At 42.7% G+C, this 27,758-nt stretch overlaps 1 protein-coding gene across 28 annotated transcripts in view; it reads right to left on the reverse strand.

The window, feature by feature from the left end:
- Positions 1 to 27,758, reverse strand: part of LRRFIP1 (LRR binding FLII interacting protein 1) — an 86,098-nt gene that overhangs the window by 35,562 nt on the left and 22,778 nt on the right. For 15 of the 28 annotated variants that reach the window (XM_072121434.1, XM_072121435.1, XM_072121416.1 and 12 more), the window contains exons 2-5: positions 9,029 to 9,115; positions 6,522 to 6,539; positions 2,081 to 2,128; positions 791 to 835 (exon numbers count right to left, since the gene is read on the reverse strand). In XM_072121434.1, the coding sequence (XP_071977535.1) occupies positions 791 to 835; positions 2,081 to 2,128; positions 6,522 to 6,539; positions 9,029 to 9,115 (198 nt within the window). Of the gene's footprint in view, positions 1 to 790; positions 836 to 2,080; positions 2,129 to 6,521; positions 6,540 to 7,146; positions 7,409 to 9,028; positions 9,116 to 19,985; positions 20,301 to 27,758 lie in introns of those variants that run through there. The other 13 variants (XM_072121429.1, XM_072121426.1, XM_072121417.1 and 10 more) reach the window with 6 other exon arrangements.

The raw sequence follows: 27,758 nt of genomic DNA on the forward strand, positions 1-27,758 counted from the left end.
TGGAAATGCCTGATATCCATATGGCAGCCATAGAGATCAAAGTACATCTACCACCAGGGTGAAAGACTGTATGCAAATGAGCCTGAGGGGCTCCAGGCACCTACAGAGTCTGGAGCCCCTCAGGCTCATTTGCATATAGTCCTTCATCCTGGTGGTAAATGCCCTTTAAACTTGGTTGTCCATAGGTTGAAAAATAAGGCTACTTTCTCCATGAAACGGCTCCACTCCCGACTATGGGTAGTGCATGGTACTGCAGTATATATACACTCTATACAGCTGAGCTGCAGTAACAGAACAAACCATGGTGAGGGGTGGTGCAGTTTTTGGAAATAAGACAAGTCAGAATATGTCAGACCCCACTGAATCAATATTGATGGCTCCATCATAAGAAAGGACACCAATGTATAATGCTGAAAAAGAATGACCAATTCAATGGCTTTCCTGAACACCAAGCACTAATATTAAATCAAGACCCTTGACAATATATAGGAAAGGTCTAGGGTCCGTAAAATGCATAATTGGGTTTATAAGGTTTAACATATTTTCTATAATTAGAGTCATTTATGTCATTGGTTGTAAAGAGAATTACCAAATCCTTTGAATGAGTCAGTAAAATGACACTTGGGACACAATTGTTTTGGTTTACTTAAGTGGATGACTTGTCCACAGTATTTATTATTACTCTGCTGCATGAATTATTATTACACAATAAATGACTATTACTTCTGAGACGTGTAGGAAGGAGTCCTTAGTGACCTATACATGCAAAGCCACCGGGTGGGAAACTGACCTGGAGATTCCTCCGTGGCCGGTGTGAGTAGCGCTCACTGTCTTCCTGGAAATGCATTAAGGGGCAAGAGAAAAACATGAAGCAGAGAAAAGCGAGGGGAGAAAGCCAGACAACAAAAGCATAAGAGGGCAAATTAAGGAAAGAGGAGGAAAACACAGGGAAAGCGACTAAAGGGGAAAAACATAAAAAGCGCACAGACTATATGCAACGTAGTCTATGGTGTGGGAGTATATGCTATAATGTCTGTGTACTGTGCATCTTACGGTCCAACTCCCTGGGTTTGTCAAAATAATTTGTTGAAATAAGTTTAGTATTTTTTCATGTTAATGACCGCAGTTCAAGACGCAGCAAAGTGAGCATTTGCCCCACCGTTCCATGTAATTCGATTGTAGTGCTGGAAATTGCCAAACACAGCGCTCTGGTACTCAAATAGACAGTGAATGGAAGTGCTGGAGATAGGTGTTGTGCACTAACATTGCTATACTATTGAATGGAGCGACAGGACACATATTTGATTGACCTCTACTCTTTCAAACAGAGGGATTGGCACCCTCATTATTGCGTTCAGTGAAGTCCCAGTAGTCACACTCCAATCCATCAGAAGTGTCCATTGTTTTACAGAAAGATATTTTAATAAGAATCTACAGTGCGTGTACATGTAAATATAGTGCTGTGTTGACTTTTTTTAATAGGAAAAATAATTCTACAGTCGGCTCCATATTTCTTTCAGACAGATCATTATAAACCAGCGCATGATTTATTCAACATCTAATATTCAGACGTGAACAAAGCCTTATTGTCTAATTGTAAAATACTGCCTGAAGTTTAACAGTGTTGAGGAGGTCTTGAAGGATTACACTTCTGATAACACACTTAAAGGGGTTAATCAGGATTAGAATAAGATTTCTACAAAACACAGCGCCACTGCTGTCCACTTGTTATGGGTGGTATTGCAACTCCGTTCCATATACTTGAACCTTTAATGTCCCGGAGAACCCCTTTTATATTTTCCAAATAAGAGGGATCAGGCATATAGTCCATAAAAAAATTGACCATTTAAATAAGCCATTTACAATAAATCAGTCAATATGAAATCCAAGTCATAAAAACGGGAAAAACGCCCGTCTGACCAAGCCCTTACACAAGGATTTGCATGTTTAATATAATGGTACAGTAAAGAAAAAAAACAAAAAACACAATCATGCAAAAGACAAAGACAGAGATTGTCTATCCCACACAGACAAGAATCAGTAAATAAATATGGGGGAGGCTACACTGGGAAACTCCTACCATCCACTGCTCAATGTCACCCCACTTGGTATCCAAACCATAATATTTCTAAAAGAAGGAGAACAAAAGGAAGATGAGAAGCACAGGAACTAAGCAAGGCAAGTACAGTAATAGCTTCATAGTAGAGGGGTTGTCTATTTTCAGCAAATAAATAATATTGTTTATACAATAAAAAGTTATACAATTTTCCAATATACTTTCTGTATCAATTCCACTCGGTTTTCTAGATCTCTGCTTGCTATCATTTTATAGGAAGCTTCAGGCTGATGCCACATGTCACGTTTTTGGACCATTTTAACGCATGCGTTTTCAGTCCGTTTAAATACACATGTTTCCCATCCGTTTGGCTGCTTTTAACCTGTTTATCTTTATTTCTAGAAGTGTAGGCAGCTGTGAAACAGATTAAAACCAGCCAAACGCATGGTAAACATTCAAAAACCTATAAAATTCAAAAACGCATGCGTTTTTTTGACTAGTTTTACCAATTATCTTAATTAAAACGGTTCTAAAACGCATGCATTTTTTTTACTGACTGTTTAATAACGGCCCAAAACGCCACGTGTGCTGCCGCCCTTATGGTGATGCCACACGTCCAGTTTTTGGTCTGTTTTAAAGCATGCGTTTTTGACAGTTTACCACGCGTTTGGCTGCTTTAAAAGATAAACAGGTTCAAATTAAAACAAAGCATGCTTTAAAATGGACCAAAAATGGGAAGTATGGCATCACCCTTAGGCTAGTGGCACACATTGCGTTTTGAACCCGTTTTTAGTTGTGTGTTTTCAGTTCGTTAAAAAATGCATCCGTTTTTGTCCGGTTTCACCAATTATCTGAATTAAAAATGGATGAGTTTTAGGAAAAAACGCACGCTTTTTTTTAACAAACTGAAAATGCATGACTAAAACTGGTTTAAAACACCACATGTGCCACCACCCTCATGATCTCTTTTTAAGACAACAAAGAACAACCGGGAGAAAAAAAATTGGGAAAAAAATTGTCACTATGGAAATGCAGTAGAATTTGCAGGCACAATGTTATAGAGCAGGAGGATGTGAGCAGATTGTCTATAGTGTCCTATCTGCAGGGAGCATGTTATAGAGCAGGAAGGGGTGAGCAGATTGTACATAGTGGGACACATTTACTAACAACAGTGCAAACTGCACTAAATGCAGTTTGCCTGTGTATAGTGCAGAGTGCGCCATACCCAGGATTGCTGGGGCCATTCTTCAAGAATCTGGCGCTCCCTGCACTGCCTATACAGAGTGCACCACTTTTTTATGGTGCACCTTTAAACAAATGGCGTGCGACACACTTCTGTTGGATTTTGCATAATAAATCTGGCGCAGGGTGTGATTGAGCACTGGAACTATTTTGTGTTGCCGCACCACAAAAGGGTCACATGCGACACATGTGGCGCAGACACTTCTTAAATACCTGTGCGAGCAGTTTACACTAGAAAACACATGCAAAGTCTGACAGAGAACTGGTGCACGGCCCTTAGTAAATGTGCCCCATTGTCCCATCTGCAGGAAGCACGTTCTAGAATAGAAGGGGCTTATTTAAGAGGAGGACACAATCTCCGCAGCTCCTCCTGACTTACTACAAGCTGCCTGCAGAGAGGGGACCACGTGCACGCAGCATGTTATAGAGAGGGGAAAGGGGTAAATATTCAGTGTTACTAGTGATTTATATGCCTGATATTTTCTACTGTATGTTGAGAAGTCATGAATGCAGTTCTATCACTGCACAGTCATAAAGAAGAGACCCCAGAGAAGGTATTTCAATTAAAAAAAAAAGTTACTAGTTACAATAGTATCTTTTCCTAGAAAACAGATCAATCTGCCCAGATCCTTATGCTCCACAGCAGTGATGACGAACCATTTAGAGACAGAGTGCCCAGATTACAACCACTTATTTATCGCAAAGTGCCAACACAGAAACTTAATTTGTGATTTAGCTCCTCGCTCTATCACAACTTTCATTGATATCAGCACCTGAGGACACAAATAAAGCAGAAAATAGAAGAAATTTGGATGATCATTGTAGCTTCCCTCCAGGGTCCCATAAACAGGAAGAATTATAAGGGCCGGAGCAGGAGCTACAAAGATCATCCAGATCTGTCCACATCTTCCCACTCCTCCAGTAGTCCCAGATAGCGCAGTCACTTTATAATAGCTCTGTGCACAGCAAGTCCTGGGCTGCCTGGGACTGCAGGAAGATACCTGGAATCATCTCTGGTGATGGCCTGGGTGCCCAGAGATGGCCTTCTAGTGCCACCTCTGGCAGCCCTGCCATAGGTTCGGCACTACTGCTCTATAGCATGCTACCTGCAACTTACACTGCATTTTCATGGTGACAGTTTTGCTTTACATAGTCACATGTGTTGGAAGACATGGGGCTCCTTGAGGCAGTTCTATGCCAGTCTTTGGAGCTCTGATGATTTAGATTCATTAAAGTGGCTTTGGCCTTTAATAAATGTACTTCTACTCGAACGACCGCTGTGTTATATAACCTTCTTAAAGCTTGTGGCTTTATGACACACTGGTTGGGAATCATTGGAACTGAAAAATATTTTACCAGCTCTCAAAAATAGAATCATGATTAATAATGACTGAAACATTTGCGTTTCCTCAAATGGAACATTTTTAATGAGAAATAAGCCAGTGAAACATTTGCACTTTGCTACATACATCCCACATCACAATAAAATGTACTCATAGCTGATCCTGCTGTTAAATCAGATGAGTCAGATTTACTGCATAGCAGGGAGAGGACACCTAAACAGCTAGACCTGTGGTAGAACTGGTACAGGGGCGCAGCTCAATGTCAATTATTAGTTGTGTAATCCAGGGCTTCAGTACAAATAATAAAATCTACATCTAATAAGGAGCTGGGAGTCACTGCATCTACAACCAAGATTTCTCGTTTTTAAAGGGAACCTGTCACCAACTATTACCCCTGAGAGCTACCAGTGTCCTCAGGTAGAGTACTGTATAACCATAGCATGGCTTTGTACAGTATAGAACTGAAGATGGGGGTGTCTGCAGTGACGGCTGAGATGTCACATAAAAGAGGGAATTCTAGAAAAGCCATATCATACCCTACCTGAGGATGGCAGTAATTCAATAGAATAAAATCTGGAAACAGGTTCCCTTTGAAGGAGATCTACCATCAAAAACCAGAATAATAAACCGTGGTTACTTACTCATAGATCCAGGCACTGAGACTGTGATAATCTTCTCATGTTTGTTATCCATGGCCTCCTTTCTTCTAAAATCAACTTTTAAAATGACAATAATAACCCAAAAGGGCTCTGGGACACATTACCAGAGCCTGCATGCTGTAGCTTCACAGGCTGTTACACTGTCTCCCCTGCCTGCTGTAATCTTATACAGTTTGAGGGGTAAATCCTCCTGCAAAGTGTAACTGCCTGTTTAGCTGAAGCAAAAAGGGGCTCTGGTAATGCCTCCAGAGCCTCTGTGTCTCATTAGCATAATTGTAAAAGTGGATTTTAAAAGCAAGCAGGCCATGGATAACAAATATAAGAAGCTCACTACAGTCCGGGGACCTGGATATAGGAGTTTGTGCCCCTTATTTCATGCTTTATTTTGATGATTTCCTTTAAGGCCGCATCTGGCTAGCGGACTGTGCTCTTCATCTCTCCCAAATCCACCTGGCAGAAACAGGCTGCAAACTTTTCTGCACTTGGTATGTGTGTGTGTGTGTAGCCTGAGAAATTAGCGTGCTGGGAGAACACAATTGCTACCATACAAATCCTGGAAAGCCATATCTAGTAATATACCATTGTATCCAGTATACAGAATGCTCTGTGAAGACACATCAGTTGTACAATTTGCTACAATGTATCAATCTGGAGTTCAGGCTGTTTAGAGCATTGTCTGGAGTAAATGGAACTGTATCAATTACTCTATGGAGATCAGTACTAGCTAGGAACTGGTTTTCAGCTTAATATTCTAAAAACAATGAGAATTAGAAACACAGTGAATACAAGACTGTGATAAAACTTCTTCCTTGTTAAGTAATTCAGCATTACCGTATTTAGGAATAAAATCTGGTTTAAAAAATGTGCGGTTTTATAAAAATGTTACAGTCATAGTGTAAGGCAATACAGTTGCTTCAGAGAATTTTCTCATACTAGACATTGATTACTTATACACAGGATGCCTTATGAAGGTCTGATCATTGGGATCTCCAGTCATATTCCTCCTCACTGCGGTATGAATGGGAGGGCTTGTTTTAATGGTTGAAGGATCGCAGTCTAGAGCCCCAAATGATCAGGCATTTATAATCTGTCTGCCGTGTAGGTAAGTGATAACCATCAACTGTGTTAAAACCCAGAGGCTTGAACAAAAAGACAAATGTTATTGTCTGACACAGGGTTAGATGAAGAAAAGATCATGCAGATCTCACACATTAATATTACCTTCTGAACCTGGTAAATCTGTACAAGAAGAGAAAAAAAAGAAACATGACAGTCAGAATAAAGAGAAAAATAGCAAGCAGAAATAACAGCGAGCAGTGAAAGAAGAATAGCTCCGAGCCCTAACCCTACTGCACCTGAGCAGGACATTGAGCTTAAGCTGATATTGTTCTTCGTCTAATGGTTCTCCATGATGTCAATCATTACACTAACAATAGAGCTTACACAAAGGGTTACAAGGTGTAAAACCACATTCTATCATTCACAGATCTCCCAAGGTTACAATCTGTATTACATGATGCAACGTTACACCCTACAGCTTCTTCTAGTAGGAGGCGCTCCTGCTGAAGGCCTGTACAGAGAAATCTTGATATGCATTATATCCGGAGGAGGTGTGGGGCTTCATACACTTAGGATTGGTAATATCTACAGTACAATTTAGGTCAGGCTGGCACGTGACAAACCTAAGGTTATGTATGAATTTGAGAAGAGGCTCAGGGGCTGTGCTGACAACTCCTGATACAAGTAACCTGAGCTTTGGGAATAGGGGTAGGACATGTGCCTCTGCAAAATGTCCATTACAATTTTGCAGTAAACCCAATTACAATATGAAGACTGAACCAATTACCTGCCGTGTATAGGATTGCTGCCAAGTGCTTCTTATTGACAAAAGTCCATATATTCTGATTAATATAACACTTCACATGACAAGGAGATTTCGTCATAAGGGGTCCCATATAACGCGGTTCATAAAGTGGAAGTATAAAGCACCCGGACCGGTCCGTGCACTTATGCCGTGGTGAAAGAGCAGCCCTTGATCTCGGAATGGAAGATAAACATAGACAGGCTGCAGCTCTCCCCCTTCCGGCTGTGTTTACATGGGGATTCTGCTAATGACTTAAGCTCATCGTCTGGGAGGAGCTGTGAGAGGAAGATTAACAATCCCTATCGGAGTCAATGAAGGTAATAATCTGCAATACCAACTCCTGCCCTTGTAGTGTACCATGGCCAAACATATCAGTGATCAAGCATGAGGAATATCCCAACCTGCTGCTGGCCATGCACATTAGAGATAATATGTACGGGGACCTCCCTCTGATATCAGGTGGGGCAAGGATTACAAATGGCCAATACTTTGGTTGAGATCAGATAGCACCAAAGGTTTTTGGCAGTAACAGCCTCCTCCTCCACTATCTGGACAAGCTGCTTTATCCTGGAGAATTTAGAAAAATAATGGAAATGCCTCATGATTTCTCCTGACGAGGCTGGAGGTCAGACTCTGCCGTAACATCCATTTCATATGTATGGCTGGATTCACACTATGCAGTAGCCCCTTCAGAGTGAGGCTGCATTCACATGTGGCGTTTACATTGTGTTTTGAAACACAATACAACAGATGAGGAGAGGAGATTTGTCTAATTAAGTTGCTGTTAACATTTGCATTTACAAAAGGAAATTTAAATGTGATGTTGACACATGTTAACATTGCGGCAACAAAACACACATGTTAACACAATGTTAACACCTGTGTCACCTTTGCAGTATTGGTTGCGTTTTGTAGACTCAAATTTTAACAGCAATGTCTTTAGGCAAGTTTCCTCTCCTCAGCTGCATTTCAAAACGCAATGTAAATGCCATGTGTGAACGCAGCCTGAATTGCCATGGGTATCAGGAGAAATTATGTAAAATGTTAGTAAGCTTTACAAAAGCATGGAAACTGCAAAAAGTGCACAGCCCCTATAAAAGCCTATTACATCCAGTCCACTTACATCCTTGTCCCTTTCTAATGACAGATAAGTAGAGGTTCTGGAAGTCTGTATAAAGGTAAAGAACTAGGTCTGAAGAGACAAGTAAACATAAGCCAGTTCTATTCCAGTATTTGCCTTGAACTCCATGAAGAAGCACTGAAATGTGTCACATAGGCTGGAATTTACAGAGCGTTCCAGAAGATATTAGAATTAAGGGGAAGGGTTCCCATGGCCAACACTGAATATTTATGACCATGAGTAGTTAAAAGGAACACCAAAGCTAAAAATATAATGTTACAATGAAAGCGCAGATAATCTTCCCTCCACTGTCTGCAGGACTTGATGAATACTCCTGAAGGATCCATAGCCAGAGCTGGGGGAATCAATCTTTATGTCCTTATAAAGAGAGCGAGCAGTGGGGGAGGAAAAGGGGACGTGTCTGACATCACCTCTTTTGGGTTTTGATTCTTGGTTTGATCACAAGGATATTGTGAATATTGTCCGAGCATGAATGATTATTTCAAAAGAAACCATTACAGGATTTGTCATGTTTAAATCCAGCGTTATGGCTGCCCCATAGGTTTCCAGCTCATCCCAGATAATCGTAATGTGTGCTTTCATAATGTACTTTCATATATCATAATTCACACATTGAATATCCCACACAGCGACACACTGAGCAGACTCCTAGAGCAATGCTCCTAGAGCAATGCCTACATAGCCTACAGCGCAGGCAGGACTTGAAGACGATAATGTTATTACCTCCTTTTGCTGTCTCTCCAATTCCTTCATACGAATCTCTCGGGCTTCAGCTCGTGCTGCCCGCTTCGCTGCCAACCGAGCCTCTGCCTGTAATAAAAGTGTACAAAAATTAAGCATTTTCTGAACATTTTATTTTAATCAAATCTCATGGAAATATGATAAAGAACTTGTAATAAGAGAAAATATTTACTGGCAATTCATCTAATGTTTATTGTGAAACTCTTTACCTCCTGCCGTCCTAATTCATAATTAAAAAAACAACACCAAGTGGTAAGAGATACCAACCTCCCTGCTTGACCTGTCCTGGCCCTGACCAGGTTCTACTGAGCTCTATTCTCTCTGGTGCTATTCAGACAGAGAAAACCCTACCAACTGAGCGTCAGTGTATGTAGGTTAAAGGAAACCTGTCAGCAGGAAGTGACCTAATAATGGGCAGGGGTCAGTTCTCTGACCATACTTTTTTCCCTATCCTGTGGATAGGGGAATATTAAAACCCGGTACAACCCCTTTAAGGATCATGTTCACTTATATAACAATGCCTTCACTGAACATCCCGTCAAAACAGCAACATCATAGTCCCATCCCTAATACTGTAAGTGTCTCATGTGATAAACCGGCTATTGCTGCCACTTCCATTTTTTGGATCCCATGGACAATCAAAATGGAAAAGCTGAAATGAAATGTGCCACTTTTTGTGCTTTTTTTCTGTAGTTTATTTGTATTTAGTAAAAGTAAAACAAAATTTTGGCAAAATTGCATCAAAAATGCTCCATAAGCAGCATTTGAATACAGTCTTAGTGGTTGCCTACTATTAGATACAAGTTACAGTCATGTGTAATTGATAGTCTTCACTCCCACAGACGTGTGTGTGTTTTATGTTCTCATGTACATCCTGTGTGAAATAAGTCAGGATTATTAAGAGGTTTCGACCCCTGTTCTTACACAGCAGTGGCATGCCAAATTCTACATCAATTCGACGCCAGAATCAATTTCTGGCACGAGTTATAATACATCTGGCTGCCTTGTAAGCCTCTGGTGAACGATGGCTGACCACTGTGACTAAGGCTACCTGCACACAAATGTTTGTCTTCTTTGGCCGCAAACCATGGATCTAACCATGTCCATTATTTGCTGTCAACGCGCCTTCAGTATTCTTAAAGTAGGTCCGCATGTAAAACGTAGGTCACTTTTTGGAAAAAAAAAAAACAGCTAGCAAATGTTTGGCATCAGCATTTTTCACGTCCCAAACACTACACAAAAAGTAGGACCTGCTTTGAGTTTTTTTACTCACGGGCACTAGGCTCATACACAGGGCAGAAATACATGGGGACATGAGTTAGCCGAAAAAACACATGCAAAAATGCGCTTGTGTTCATGAGGGATAAGGCTGACACCATTGGAAGCACTCTACAGATATTAAAGGGTTTATAGCAGCAGAGCAGAGTAAAAAATCCTAAAGATCCATAAAATTAGCTTTCCTGCATAAATTGGAAATTGCATAAGCAGAGAAAAGCATGTACACAGACCCTGAGGTAGAAATCTAACCAGCGAGTGTTTGTGGATTTGCAGTATAAAACCCATCATTATCACATGTTACATGGAAGGGCTTAGTGATATTACAGCTTTTGTGTTTCCTACCATGCAATAAAGGCAACAGAGTAAAACTGTATATGGACACTAGTATTGGGGGAGTTGTCTTTTTTTTTGGGGGGGGGGGGGGGTTATAGCTACTACCTGGTTCCCCAGACAGTGGTTTATTACTGGCAGGAACGCGGGGGTATCTGTTGCTGGGCACCATCACACATAAGAAGGTAAACCTATTACTCATAGGGAATGTTCACACAATGCAGTTCCCGATGTAGATTCCGCCTCCCTACAGCATTAGCCAACTCCAGTATGCAGCCTTTTCTAAAATAGACAATTTCTTCATTATGAAAATTGATTGCAGGGTCTATTGGGGATGTGGAGTAACCTCGTAGTGTTCTGGGGGGTAAAGGCTACTCCAAAACCCCAGTAGCACCTACAGACCCACCTACCCCTCGGCTTTTCCTCTTCTGGCGTGTCTGGAGCAGCAGGCGAGCTCTGCGTAAGCGCAGTAGCTCCTGTTCCGCTGCTAGTGACACGCTTGCAGCAGGTAAAGAGTAGCCGCTATTTGTCAGCGAAATAAGAGCTACCGTGCATGCGCAACGCTCGTCTGTTGTCAGAGATGTGCCCGTAGAGGATAGGCAGAGAGTGCAATTAATTAGCTTAAATAATAAAATAAGTTTATTTTAGAAAAGGCTGCATACCAGAGTTACTAAACATACTAAAAACTGTATGTGGATGCTGCAGGGAGGAGGAATCAGGAACTACCATACTCTAGAAAGTAAATTCCCAATGGTAGATTTAACTGTCCTGTCGTGTGGGTCTTTAATCTGCAGCACATCAATTGTGTGCAACACATTTTTATTGTCAAATTAATCCTTTTTGATGAAAAAAAATTATAAATATGTCTTAACGCCTCAGCATTTCCCCTGTAAAATCTACACCTAATAAGGTCTTAATCTGAGAGTGGAATATTTACAATACATGCATCCACTTTAACTGAATTCTGTTCACATTTGATCTGACTTTCCTACTACAGCGGCTCCATTGTGGACACTACAGCAGTATACTCGCTTCTCTAATATGAAGCAGTAGTGGTATCATCATAGACGTGTAGGGTTGAGGGTACATTACTCCCATATTGTTGACAGCATATCCCCTAGGCGGGGAAAATCCACAGAAACACTTCAGTGAATGAGCTTTTCAAACTATATATATATATATATATATTTAATTTATATCTCGAAAAGCAGTAGAGTAGAATGTTAGGGATACTCCTAGATTGTAAGCCCTTGTGATTAAGGCCCTCACTCCTATTGTTTGACAGGATCATTAACGTATCACCCTGCAATGCCTTATTCTATCTATTACAACTGGACTTTCCAGTGACTGGTGCAGGAGGTGACCCTTTTGGGTCTTTGGCCTGCTGGAGACCCGGGACTTCAGCTTCCATCTTATAACACTCGTGGCTGTCATCAGTCTCCAATTACAGGTTCTTTCTCATCACCTTGAGCCTTCGTCAATCATCCTCATGATTAAGAATTAAAGAATCTCTATACAAGGTAGAAGAGAGAAGGAAGACGTGTGGCGGGAGACGCCCCTGAGAGCTCACAGTCACCCATAGGAAGGAAGACAACTAATTTACCATACACATAACACAGGAAACCTCTGAATAACTGTGGCAACCCCACAACAGTACTGGAGGCACAATGACAAGGGATAACCTCATCCAGTGACCTCCTCCAGCACATACTGTATGCTTAACACTTTTACAATAGAATAGTAGCAGATGTATATAGCAGGATCTCCTCTGTGTATTTCAGCTACTTAGTTATATTAGTCTTTAGGAAAGCAGGGTGACAGAATTAGCTACCATTATGCGCCGGACAGGAACAGCGCCAAAATATAGATTAGCATATTTGCTCTAGGAACAGGTATCCCCTGGTAGAGGTATAACCGCAGCCATGCTGGTCGTCACTCTAGTTTAGGATAGCGTAACGGAAACTAAAAAATAAAAAAAAACAGAAGGTGAACAGAAAATCTTCCATTCATTTTTTGTTCCCTAAATTCTGTATTCTCTACATTTGTTATAATCGTGGGAAAAAATATCTGCGCAAATAGAACCAGCCAAACACAGGTGTGAACTTAGCCCTAGCTTTAACAAAAAACAGAGCCAGGCCGCAGAAATTTCACAGTAAGGCCTCATGCACACAACCATATGCATTTTATAGTACAGTTTTTCGTGTCAAAAGGCAGTGTGACAACTGTATATAACCCTTATGTCACCACAAAAAACATACTGGCTGGCACCCGCATGACCTGGGCTCCTGGGCAACCCACCGGAAAAAAAAAGGATTCATGCAGTGGTCAAAAATGCAGGCAACATGGTTTTTTTTGGGCGTTTCCATAGACTTCCATGGAAAGATCATGGCGCAAAAACCTCCAAAAATAATACGTTCTATTTTTATTTGTATTGTGGTCTCACGGCCAGTTCATGGTGCAGTGATAAAAACGGCTGTATATATACACTCACCGGCCACTTTATTAGGTACACCATGCTAGTAACGGGTTGGACCCCTTTTGCCTTCAAAACTGCCTCAATTTTTCGTGGCATAGATTCAACAAGGTGCTGGAAGCATTCCTCAGAGATTTTGGTCCATATTGACATGATGGCATCACACAGTTGCCACAGATTTGTCGGCTGCACATCCATGATGCGAATCTCCCGTTCCACCACATCCCAAAGATGCTCTATTGGATTGAGATCTGGTGACTGTGGAGGCCATTTGAGTCCAGTGACCTCATTGTCATGTTCAAGAAACCAGTCTGAGATGATTCCAGCTTTATGACATGGCGCATTATCCTGCTGAAAGTAGCCATCAGATGTTGGGTACATTGTGCTCATAAAGGGATGGACATGGTCAGCAGCAATACTCAGGTAGGCTGTGGCGTTGCAACAATGCTCAATTGGCACCAAGGGGCCCAAAGAGTGCCAAGAAAATATTCCCCACACCATGACACCACCACCACCAGCCTGAACCGTTGATACAAGGCAGGATGGATCCATGCTTTCATGTTGTTGACACCAAATTCTGACCCTACCATCCGAATGTCGCAGCAGAAATCGACACTCATCAGACCAGGCAACGTTTTTCCAACTTTCTACTGTCCAATTTCGATGAGCTTGTGCAAATTGTAGCCTCAGTTTCCTGTTCTTAGCTGAAAGGAGTGGCACCCGGTGTGGTCTTCTGCTGCTGTAGCCCATCTGCCTCAAAGTTCGACGTACTGTGCGTTCAGAGATGCTCTTCTGCCTACCTTGGTTGTAACGGGTGGCGATTTGAGTCACTGTTGCCTTTCTATCAGCTTGAACCAGTCTGCCCATTCTCCTCTGACCTCTGGCATCAACAAGGCATTTCCGCCCACAGAACTGCCGCTCACTGGATGTTTTTTCTTTTTCGGACCATTCTCTGTAAACCCTAGAGATGGTTGTGCGTGAAAATCCCAGTAGATCAGCAGTTTCTGAAATACTCAGACCAGCCCTTCTGGCACCAACAACCATGCCACGTTCAAAGGCACTCAAATCACCTTTCTTCCCCATACTGATGCTCGGTTTGAACTGCAGGAGATTGTCTTGACCATGTCTACATGCCTAAATGCACTGAGTTGCCGCCATGTGATTGGCTGATTAGAAATTAAGTGTTAACGAGCAGTTGGACAGGTGTACCTAATAAAGTGGCTGGTGAGTGTACATAGTCATATGGTCACTGTGGTGCGTTTTTTTGCCTGGTATTTTTAGTGACTATGTTTCTAAACATTGCTTAGAGAATTAGCTGAATAACAGAAGATGTATGTCTATAGAAGATCACAATCTAATTTGTACAAAGATAAAAATGCGACAGATCAGAAACGGGAGTAATATGTTTATAAAGCTTATACCCTGCTGGTTCTACTTGTGGAGGATTTGGAGGATCACACATTCACCATTATGACCGGGATGTAGGCAGAGCAGTAAGGTGAGGTCCTGCTCCCACCACTCAAGTTCTTGTTTAGAAACACTTGGAGATTCATTACCCACATAATCTAAACACAATAAATCCGGTTTCTGGAGACTGGTACTCGCAGCTCTGATGGTGAACAGACACATGCACGGACACCTGGAACGGCTCAGCTCCCCAGGGCACAGCAGCACCTCACTATTTTGCACATTTTTATGTTAGATCAGTAGAATACTATGGCCGCTCAATAGATTACTACAATGCAGAGAGACATTGCTGTGGATGGTCCTTGAATTTCATCCTGGTCTTAAAGATGCTTTTTAAGATTATTCTCAGTAATCTGATGAGTAACCTTTGCGGGTATACTACTGCTTTGTATGGCAGAGGGTGAAAGTTGTGGTGAAAACCAATATTATATACTGTATAAATCTAAGCCACTTTGGTGCCACTGCACAATACAGCTGATCTACCTTCATTTATTACATATTACAAGGTACATACAATACAATAAGGCACATTTCATAGATTAAATAAAAACTGATCCCTCCATGTGACTTATCCTTTATCTTCTATTGGTAACAACAGGAATCACAAGGTATGCGTTGTGTATAAAACTTATACCATGTGACTTAAAGGGGATCCATCTCCACCATTTACCTACCCTAATTAACTACTGTGTTATATAAAGCTATGCCCACACATTTCCCCCCACACATTTGTTTTCTTCTTCCATGGCAAAAGTTCACTTTAGAAATATGTAAATTAGGCTAAAGTGCTAAGGGAGGCATTATCCTCAGGGATCTACAGCTATAACATAGTTCTATAGTGAAGTTTTGGCATAAATGGATCAGCTGGACAAGAAAACAAATGTATGGGTGGTATGTGTGGGAATACCCCTACGTAACAAAGCAGTTAGTTTCGGTAGGTAAATCATGGTGACAGAATCCCTTTAAAAGATAATCACCATTGTATGGAGAAAGCTCAGCCCGTGAACTCTCTCCATACACCCCCCACAGCACCAGGACGTTATAGTACGTCCTGGTGCGCGTAGGGGTTAACTAACTGTCCCCCTACTTTTAGCTAAAACTTGTTTCCCTTACATCCACATAAATCTTTATGTTATATTTCTTGGCATCAAAGAAGGCTTGTCCTGTTTGGCAGACCCCTCCCCCCACCTATACCTCCCCATGCCTCTTGACATTATCCCACGTCCTTTAGCCTGCTAACATAGCAAACTGTACACCATGAATACATCTGATTACACAAACTCACAGTAGCCTCCATTGACGACCTCTCCTACTAATCCACCATGGAGTTCTACTTATCCCCATCCTCCATAGAGGCTGCTGTGATTATATGTGATCACCTACATACACAAAGTAAATTTTGAAGATGTAACAGGACCTAAGAGGATGTCATCCTGGTCTTATGACTTTAAGTGCCCAATGATGTAACAGAGCTCTCCATACAGCAGAATGTTATAGTCTGTCAAGGACAAGGAGGCAGGGCAATGCAAGTAAATTATAATATGCAGGAGTCAATTTGGGTGAATGATTCACATCAGGCATGTTGCATATAAGTTTACAAACTGAATTTATGCAGCCATGAAAAAGAACCATTTATGGATAAGGGCAATGCTTTTTAAATATAGTTTTTAATGAAGTCTTTATTATGGGTGGGTTAAGGCAATTTGCATGAAAGGTTCTCTTTAAATTTCTAGCTAGGCCCCATGAAGGCTACTTCTGCCCCTGAAATGTCAACACGTTATCCCAAGCAAGCATATGGCATACTATGCATGAACTTTACATTAATCCTCACGTCCCCGCAATCTTTTAAAAACTTTTGATTCCCTAATATGCAGATTTTCTAAAGAGGCTACTGGGGTGTGGAGTAGCCGGAGCTGAGGCTACACAGCGCAGCTACACCACGGCCCAGTAGCCTCTTTGATCCTCCTACCAGAAATCTTCGGCGTAGCTGCGTGCCCTTGTCCGCGAAGCCTGCTGTTTGCACATGCGCAGAACAGCAGGCCCAGGGCTACGCGGTCACTGCTCCGAAGCTGGAGCTGCGCAGCCGCTGGCCTGCTGCTCTGTGTAGGGAATTAGGGAATTAAAAGTTATTAAAAAATTGCGGGGATGTCAGGACTTAAAGGGCTATCCTCACGTCCTATAGATGCACCAAACACCCGATCTACCTTTATAGGTCCCTTGTAGATGTGCCCTAAATGTTACTATCTTAGGCTCCTTCACATGAACTACGCTGGCTCTTGTCCGTTGCCAAGAACCGCTCCATGAATTCTCCATTGTTATCATGGATCCATTCATTTCGATGGGTGAATCAGTCTGTGAAAACAGTTGTGCAGATAAAAACTACAAGAAAAAAAAAAAACCCAGCAACATACACACTCATTTTCTTTGACAGATCATGTACATGAGGCCTTAGCTATTAATAAGAATGTGGTCATTCTCTCACAACAACTAGAAATCCTCAAAACATGTACGGAAATAAGAATTGCAGCAAACAAGTCTATAACAAAGTGGGACCTAATCCAAGATATTTTTTATTGTATTTTAATGCCAATAAACACATACAAGACGAGGATCTATAGAACAAGTGGTTACAGAGACTGCTGTTATAAACCTGTATAAACCTGACAGACAAGTATCCTGGTTATGGGCTGCAGTAAGATGATAACACGGTGCGGCACTTTTACATGAGCCATGTAGTTATTATATGTACCCCAGTAATAATAGTCTGGCCATGACACTGCAGTGATTCAGTCACTTTATAGAAGCTAAAACTAAAACAGTGATGCCAACAGTGCTCCACCCTGGCGGGTACAGCTCTGAGACAGTGTATACACGTGTGCCGCCAACCCGCGCTCTGCTCGGATATCTGGCTATACAACTACTTACTGCAAAACACAGACTTAAATAGACCAGAATATATGGAAACTTTGCTCTTTGTACGTACAGTTGTTGATTTAGGTGAGGACGACGTGTAGTCTGTGGTTACACAATGTATTACACTACAGGAACAACCTGTACTGTGTGTTATGCCTGGTCCAGGTCCTGAAGAAGTGCTGCATGATGTGCCAAATACAGATACCCCCCTGCCCTGCGCTGGGCATATCCTACTATTACTTCTTTCTAGGGGAACAGTGTTTTACTAGATAAAGGGAAATATAACAACCTTTATTCCCCTACACACTACTGTTCCTTCCTTCATTGAAAAAGTCAAGTATGGAGGTTTAACCGGTTCCCAACCACCCGCTGTGTATTCACAGTGCCGTTGGGTGCCGGTGCATGGAGAGGGCTCACGGGCTGAGCCCTCTCCATAGCCAATAAGTCTTTGCTGCATATTGCAGCAAAGACTTACCAGTAACACCCGCGATCTGTTATCAAAAATAGGGCGGCCCGGCATCTTGCCGAGGATCGTTGCTCCCCGTGTCGTCATTGGGAAGCGGCCATCCGTTGCAATGACAGCAGCCTCGGGTATTCAGAAGACCCGAGGCTGTCTCGTTTTACCCCATTCATTACAATGCACTAATTGCACATTTTAATGAATGAGGAGGAAAATCCCTGTATACTGTCATACTTCAGTATGTTTACTTTAAGAAATTCAACATTACAGCCCATACGTATATTATACCATGTCCAATTGAAGACTGAAATAAGCTAAACCCCATTAAATCAGGCTTTGCCTGAATACTGTCCTAAATCTTATAGGGGCTTTCCCACGAACAAAGTTAGGTCCTATCCACGAGAACGATGGTCCCAGGTAACTCAGTCGGACCCCTCGAGGCTCCCATAGATTAATGGAGCAGACAGCCGTACATGACCGTTCTGCTCCATACATCTCAGTGGAACAGACAGAAATTGCCATAACTCTTTTAGTTACCTCTAACTATCCCACCCATTCCAATCAAATGCTAGGGATTCTAAAGAGTGTTTGGGATTTTTGTCACTGCCCTGAAACCAAAAATATGTTGGTGGCTGCCGAGTTTCCTGTTAAGGACATTACACAACAATGATAGTGGTTTAGTATTATCAGGGTACTGCAGGAGGACCCCTTTGTACTTGTTCCCCTTAAAGTGCGCATTGCTGTATTATGTGTAACATGCTGCAGTATAATATATGTCATTTTGTGTTCTGGTATAAAGGTATGGATTATTCTGTACTGTTCCTATATTATAATATATAGGATGAATGAGGCCGCAGTGCAGGTAGGTCCTGAGTAAATGATTGGTTAACTCCTCACTATATAGAGTCTACTGCTGATATATAGAGAGATAATGGTTCATAATAACATGAGTGTATGTGGTTAAAATGGGTGAAGAACCTTGCGGCACAATGAAATTCTCGGCAAACACTGACAGTAAATATCAGCAAATACCATCCAACCTCACAGACCTGTATAACCTTCAGTGTAAGAGTCTATGGGGGGAGCTGCAGCCCCCCGCTTATCCTGCAGCCGCACATTGCTGCACTCACTACTTCCTGTTACTGAAACCATGAGAGCAGCGATGGAGTAAGAGCTCAACTACACACAGCACAAAGCAATAAAAGTGGAAAAATACAACTAAATTGTCATAGAAGAGATTCTGTTACTGGCGAAGAGACAGATATATGCCTCAATCCATCTGTGCCCCCTACATCATGGCATATAAGCGTTACTGCCAATATCTACCCAGCACCTTAATAAGGAATTAACCTGGACCCCAGGAAGAGGGGCAAATACTTATCCAGGTGTAGGACAGACATAAAGGAAACATGACAGTGAAAGATCACAGGAAAGATGTTATAAGGGGACAGTGGGGGGCAGTCTAATAAACTCCAATTATTTATATCCGTTCCTGGAAAAGTTGGGTGATCATCAGAATGGTTTGCATTCAAAAAGTTTCTTGCTACTTTACACAGGATAGAGAATAGGAATCTAATGCAGGGGGTCTGTCTGCTGGGATCCCTGGAGTTCAGGGAGAATGAGGGGGGAGGGGGTCCCTGAATAAAAGGAGAAGTAGAGTGCATGACCCCCGCTCTATGGGACACAGTATTACAATACTAGACTAGAGTGAGTGTGCCTCATTCACAGGAATTGTGAGTAAGGACCCCAGCACCTAGAGGTCATCCAGTGTATCCCAAGTGTAATTAGTGGAAATCACCCTTTAAAGCTCCTGCAGGAGGTCACTCAGCTTTACTATACAAGGAACAGGAAAACTTCCTAAACTGTAATAGCCAGTTGTCATTCAGGAGACTGGAAAAGTTGGGTGATAGACCAGGAAGCCACCCAGGTAGACCTTATGACTGGTGTCCGGCTTCCTGGCAATAGTTGTCAACCAACTTTTGGTGGCAAAGACCCGGCTGAGGAGTGACAGCTCTTACCACATGCTGAGCCTCCGGGCTGAGGCAGTCGGAGATGTCCTGCATGTCTGCGCCTCCTCCACTACTTTCCTTAGAAGAAGCCTCCGGGGATCCGCTCCGGGCAGGTGGAGGTCACGGAGGAGCTGCAGGAGGTCTCCCCAATGTCAGAGGCTGCACAGGTAACAGGTAGTGACCCGACTCCCCCGGCCGGGCGCCCGCAGAGAGTGCAGGGAGGTGCAGGAACTGTGCACGGGCGGCAATTTCCTCCTGTGACTCAGCGCCCGCCCCTCTCACTGGAGACATGACACCTCCCGGGGAGGCGCCGCCGCTGGCAACCTGCGCGTGCCGGGAGATGCCACCTACCAACATGGGGGACGCAGGAGGACCTGCCACCTACCAACATGGGGGACGCAGGAGGACCTGCCACCTACCAACATGGGGGACGCAGGAGGACCTGCCACCTACCAACATGGGGGACGCAGGAGGACCTGCCACCTACCAACATGGGGGACGCAGGAGGACCTGCCACCTACCAACATGGGGGACGCAGGAGGACCTGCCACCTACCAACATGGGGGACGCAGGAGGACCTGCCACCTACCAACATGGGGGACGCAGGAGGACCTGCCACCTACCAACATGGGGGACGCAGGAGGACCTGCCACCTACCAACATGGGGGAGCCGCTACCTACTCACGTGGGGGAGGACACAAGACGAGCTGCAACCTACTAACATTGGGGAAACAGCAGGCGCAGCCACCTACCAACATGGGGGGCCTAGGAGGAGGGGTCACCACCTACGAATATTGGGCACACAGCAGGTGCCACTACCTACCAACATGGGGGGCACAAGAGGAGCAGCCAACTACTAACATGGGGGAGACACAGGAAGAGCCACCACCTACCAACATATGGGGAGGCTGGGCAGAAGGAGCTGCCACCTACCAACGTGGGGGGGGGGGAGGGGCCAAAGGAGTAGCTGTCACCTATCAACATGGGGACAGAGAGGAGGAGCCACCACCTTCCAACATTAGGAACACAAGAGGAGCTGACAACTACAGACATGGGGGTACACAGGGGAGCCACCACCCACCAATATGGAGGGACGCAGGAGGAGCCACCACCTACCAACATGAGAGGGGGGGGGGGCAGGAGGAGCCACCACCTACCAACATAGGGAGATAGGAGCTGCCACCAACCAACATGGGGGACAGAAGAGGAGCTGCCACCTACTAACATGGGGGCACATGAGGATCCGCCACCTACTAATATGGGGGGCATAGGAGGAGCTGCCACCAACCAACATGGGGGGCCTAGGAGGAGGGGCCACCACCTACTAATATGGGGCACACAGCAGCTGCCACTACCTACCAACATGGGGGGCACAAGAGGAGCAGCCAACTACTAACATGGGAGAGACACATGAAGAGCCACCACCTACCAACCGCAGGGGGAACAGAATGAGCCACCACCTACCAACATATGGGGAGGGGAAGGGGGCAAAGGAGTAGCTGCCACCTATCAACATGGGAACAGACAGGAGGAGCCACCACCTTCCAACATTGGGAACACAAGAGGAGCTGACAACTACAAACATGGGGGTACACAGGGGAGCCACCACCCACCAATATGGAGGGACGTAGGAGGAGCCACCACCTACCAACATGAGAGGGGGGGCAGGAGGAGCCACCACCTACCAACATAGGGAGAGAGGAGGAGGAGCTGCCACCTACCAACATGGGAGGGGGGGCACAGGAGGAGCCCCCACCTACCAACATGGGGGCACATGAGGATCCGCCACCTACTAATATCAGGGGCATATGAGGAGCTGCCACCAACCAACATGTGAGGGCACAGGAGGAGCTGCCACATACAAATATGGGGGGACACAGGATGACTCATGCACAAAAGTCATATAAAAAAAAAAAGTCAAATATTATTATTTATTTATTTTTTTGAGAAAAACGTTATCAAGTTCAAAGATATATCACAAATACAAGCTGATATTTCTGTGAACCAGGCTGGAGAATTTGATGCTGCTCAGGTAAATTTACAGCAGCTCCATTTTTTTAGTAGTTTACAGATTGTCTCTCACCAGATTTTACCCCTTTAAAGGGAACCTGTCACTAGGAGACCCATTTTTAGCACTCTTCCAGTCCCCACAGAGCATAGGACATACACTGCCAACGTGTTATTGTATTAAAACTTGGTTTTACAGAAAAAAAGAGATGTTATATTGTACCTTTCATTAGCATGTGCTGTGTGACTAGGCAGTTGCCAATTGGGAGGGGCTGGAAAGGAGCAGTTCCCCCCCCCCACCCTTGGGGAACATCTTCTCCATGTGACATTTTCAAATATATGAAAACACCCATCACTTGGCTTAGCGACGCCCCCTGCTCCACTACAGCCAATCCCAAGTGTGGGGAGTTATTCATATATTTGAAAAGGTCACATGTTTCCCAAGGGTGGGGGGACTGCTCCTTTCCAACCCCTCCCATTGGGCAACTGCCTAGTCACACAGCACATGCTAATGAAAGGTACAATATAACATATCTTTTTTTTCTGTAAAACCTATTTTTAATACAAAAACACTTTGGCAGTGTATGTACTATGCTCTGTGGGTACTGGGGGAGTGCTAAAAATGGGTCTACTGGTGACAGGTTCCCTTTAAACTATCAACCCCCCCACACACACACTCAAAGGAAGGGTATGAAATGTCCTTTCTCGAAATCCTATCTATAAAAATAATCCCCTCCAAATTCAAGTAAAAATGAAAAGAGAAGAGTAAAATTCTGTCAATTCTGTCATTTTTACAAAGTCTACAGCATCAGGTTTTATAATGGTAATTTGCATATACTCCAGAATGTTATAAAGAGTGATCAGCTTAACAGCAATTAATTGCAAAGTCAATATTTGCCTAGAAAATGAACTTTTCCCCCATTGCATCTGTAACAATCCATACAAGAACTCGGAAACATTATTGGACCCGCTCGGTGAACGTCGTAAAAACAAAACCTGAAAAACACGCCAAAAATTTACATTTTTCATAAAATCTCTACACAAAAATGTTCTAAAAAGTGATCAAAAAAGTTACGTGCGCCAAAATTGTATCACTGAAAAGAACAACTCAACACGTAAAAAATAAGCCCTAAACTAGTCTCCAAATAGATGACGATGCAAAAACAAATGAGATTTCCTCTATACTGTATTAGTTTTATATTATCCAGTAAAATAGTAAAAATAAATGAAAAACTATATAAATGAGGTATCACCGTAATCGTAGTGACCTATAGAATAAAGATAATATAGTATTTTTAGTGTGCGGTGTACGACCCCCAAAAATTACAAAAAGAAAGGAAACCAAAATTGACAATTTTCTTTTCACCCATACATTCAAGAGTTAATAAAATCTCATCAATAAGCTAATGACTCACTAAAATGAAATATTTGTAAAGTGCATCTCATGTCGCAAAAAATAAGCCCTTATATGTCCAAATTTCCAAAAAAATAAAGATTGTATAGCCAATAAAAAATGACAATGCATAATCTGCTCTGAATGGCGCAGCTTCCCTTTGATGCCCTGGCGTGTGCCCATACAGCAGGTTACGCTATACGCGGGAGGGATTGGGTATCAAATTTTGTGGAGCGTTTTGGTATTTTATCCACTGAGAATTTGTAAATTTTTTTAAAAAAACATTAATTTAGCCAAAAAAAAAATTTACTTTCATAATTGCATCCGATTTTGTTTTAACCCCTGTAAAACAATTAAATAGTTAACAAACTTCATAAAAGTTGTTTTACGTACGTTGAGGGGTGTAGTTTCTATAATGGGGTAATTTATGGGGTTTTACTTTTATTTAGGCCTCTCAAAGTGACTTGAAACCTGAGCAGGTCCCTCAATAGCAGGATTTTGCGTTTTTTATGAAAATGTGAAAAATCGCACCTAACGTTCAAAGCCCCATAACATCCTACAAAAATAAGAGTATGCATAAAAAACCATGTCCACATAAAGAAGACATTTAGTGAATGTCAGTTATTAAGTATTTTTGCGGTTATGACTATGTATGGAAAAAGTAGAACATTTTGAAGTTCGAAAATCAAGAATTTTTCCAAATTTTTACCAAATATCTGATTTTCTCATAAATAAATGCAAAACATACACCCAAAATTTTTCAACTAACATGAAGTACAAAGTGTCACGAGAAACCAATTTTAAAATCACTTGGATATGTTAAAGTGTTTCAAAGTTATAACCATTTATAGTGACACAGGGCAGATTTGAAAAAATGGGCCGTGTCAGGAAGGTGAAAAGTGGCTTCGACGTTAAGGGGTTAAGGAAGAATCACACCACTGGACCCTTTAAAAGGAGGCTGGTGCTTGGCACCATTGTTTCTCTTCTGTTAACCATGGTTATTTCTAAAGAAAAAGAAACACGTGCAGTCATCATTGCACTGCACAAAACTGGCCTAACAGGGGAGGGTATCGCAGCTAGAGAGATTGCACCTCAGTCAACAATCTATCGCATCATCAAGGAATTCAAGGAAAGAGGTTCCATTGTTGCCAAAAAGGCTCCAGGGTTCCCAAGAAGGACCAGCAAGTGCCAGGACTGTCTCTTAAAAGTGTTTCAGCTTTGGGATCGGGCTACCAGCAGTGCAGAGCTTGCTCAGGAATGGCAGCAGGCAGGTGTGAGAGCATCTGCACGCCCTGTGAGACAGCGGAGACTCTTGGAGCAAGGCCTGGTGTCAAGGAGGGCGGCAAAGAAGCCACTTCTCTCCAGAAAAAAACATCAGGGACAGACTGAGATTCTGCAATAAGTACAGGGAGTGGACTGCTGAGAACTGGGGTAATGTCATTTCCTCTGATGAATCCCCTTTCTGATTTTGGAGCATCTGGAGAACAGCTTTTTTGGAAAAGACAAGGTGAGCGATACCACCAGTCTTGTCTGATGCCAACTGTAAAGCATCCTGCAACCATTCATGTGTGGGGTTGTTTCTCAGCCAAGGGAATCGGCTCTCTCACAGTCTTGCCTAAAAACACATCCATGAATAAAGAATGGTACCAGAATGTCCTCCAAGCGCAACTTCTCCCAACCGTCCAAGAGCAGTTTGGTGATCAACAATGCCTTTTCCAGCATGATGGAGCACCTTGCCATAAAGCAAAGGTGATAACTAAATAGCTCAGGGAACAAAATATAGAGATTTTGGGTCCTTGGTCTGGAAACTCCCCAGATCTTAATCCCATTGAGAACTTGTGGTCAATCATCAAGAGACTGGTGGACAAACAAAAACCAACAAATTGTGACAAAATGCAAGCATTGATTGTGCAAGAATGGACGGCTATCAGTCAGGATTTGGTCCAGAAGATGATTTAGAGCTGCCAGGGAGAATTGCAGAGGTCCTGAAGAAGAAGGGGCAACACTGCAAATACTGACTTGCTGCATGAACTCATTCTAACTGTCAATAAAAGCTTTTGTTACTCATAATATGATTGCACTTGTATTTCTGTATGTGATAAAAACATCTGCCAAACACACATAAAAACCAGAGGGCAACATATCATGTGAAAATATAATATTTGTGCCATTCTCAAAACCTATGGCCATGACTGTACTATCAGTAAAACTGATGGTAGATGTCCTTTAACTTTATCTTTCACAGAGCCAAAGGCTGCTACCACATGTTGCGTTCTTGGAACGGTTAACAGAATGCGTTCTCAGTCCGTTTAAAAACGCATGCGTTTTTGAATGCTTACCATGCGTTTGGTTGCTTTAAACCTGTTTATCTTCATTTCTAGAAGTGTAGGCAGCTGTGAAACAGAATAAAACCAGCCAAATGCATGGTAAGCTTTCAAAAACGCATCCATTTTCAGTCCGTTTAAATGTTTATATTTGATTCCTGGTTCTAACTACTATAGGGCTCAAAATGGGGGCATTTGAGGTGACGCTCCCCCTTCAGCCTCTCGGACCACGATCCACTTATATTCAATCACATTAGGGAGGTTTTACACCTGAACGCAGATGTGTTTATAGTAAACATTTGCGTTCAGGAACTAACACAACTTAGTTTGCTTTTGTAACCTGCAAAACAAGTGTCGCTAGTTTGCAAATACAATTGTTTTGGTCTAAATGCTCTGCACACAGTAGTAGCTCCTCCGTAATGTGCTAGAAGTGAATTACAATACGCTTCTGTAACCTAAGCTCTAGGGCGTAGACTTCATCTCCATCTTTAGTAAGATCACAAACTAAAGAGATATCTTAGTTCTGGTGCTTGCGTGAATTTACTAATCAAGTGCAGTGAAGCCTCTTGCACACAGCCATTTTGTTGTCCCGTTTTCCGGCCGCAAAAACAGGCCGTCTGCCACCAGGCAGTAACCCATATGTCATTGTAAACTAGCTGTATCCGCAAAAAAATAAGGTGGGCTCAAACCCACGTGACCAGGGAAATGCACCGCAAAAAACAAGCCCTTAACGGTGGACAACACAAAAACGTGTTCTGTTTTTATGTTGCGATCTGACGGTGCAGTAAGATGGTGATCAGATACATGGTCGTATTTCCCTTTACATTCAATGGCAAAAACTTTTTTTTGTAGGTAAACGGGCTTGATTCCACAAGTAGGAATTCTCCTAAGGACATTTCATACCCTACCTGAGGGGGCTGGTAGTTTAATGGGGTAAAATCTGTTGACGGGATATTGATGGATACTAAAGAAATTATGTGAAGAAAACACCATCTAAATGCAACACAGCTCCAAAGATGACACACACCCGCCTCACAGTGACTTCAGCCAGCTAGTGTGGGGAGATGCTGAAGCCGTGTTCACATGTTGCGTTTTGATGGCATCAGAAGAAGCAACGCAAAGGGTTTTGCCAAAATGCATATACATTTTCACTGAAATGCATATGTTCTGGAGTGTGCACCACAGGTTTTACATTATTTACATGCAAAACATGTGATGTTTGTTCCAGAAGATGTTTTTTAATGGAAATCCCTCCTCATTCCATTTGAGTTGCATTTAAAAAGACAACTGAAATGCAATGTGTGAACGCTGCCTTAGGATAACAGTGTCCCCCTCATTTCCTAATGGGCCACTGTGCAGCTGCAACATTGATTTGTCTGACCCTGTCCTGGAAATACATTACAATACATCACTGGCCACCTCAAAATGGGAGTAGCGGGGTATTGATGCACTGTATAGTGATTTAAGTTATTGTAACCCACTGCCACAAAAAAATTAGTAAACACTTTGTCCATCACTTTCCAATAACAGATGACTCAATGCTCAGTGATAATGTGTCTTACACAGCTAGTGACACCTCTACATGGCTGACCTCTGCACCGGTAGCTCAGTGATTCCTACCTCATATGGCGCACTGGATCATGTCCAGAAGAGGTCCACAGCACTGATGTCATAGGGTAAGGGTGAGAGAGGCCGCAGATTTGGTACTTTGCCTGTCTATAAACAGCTAGATCTACATTTTTATTTGAGTTTTTTTTCTATTCTTATATTCTGAATACAAAGACACTAATATGCACATGATACTGTATGGGATCCATAACTGCATAGATCTCTGTGAACAAATGAGTATGTTCGCATATAAAGCTACATACATTTTTGTGAATGAATTCTACTGCCAAGGCGAAACATGAAGGTGATGGGCTCTAGTGACAAAATCTGTACTAGGCCCCCCAACTATAAGCATTGTTTTTAGTACTGTTTATCTAAAAATGGGACCCAAAATTTCACCTGTAAATTCCCTGCATTAAAGACTAGAGGGTTAAAACTCAACATAGTCAT

This window comes from Engystomops pustulosus, chromosome 8 (assembly GCF_040894005.1).
Source record: "Engystomops pustulosus chromosome 8, aEngPut4.maternal, whole genome shotgun sequence".
In the NCBI taxonomy this organism is placed as follows: domain Eukaryota; kingdom Metazoa; phylum Chordata; class Amphibia; order Anura; family Leptodactylidae; genus Engystomops; species Engystomops pustulosus.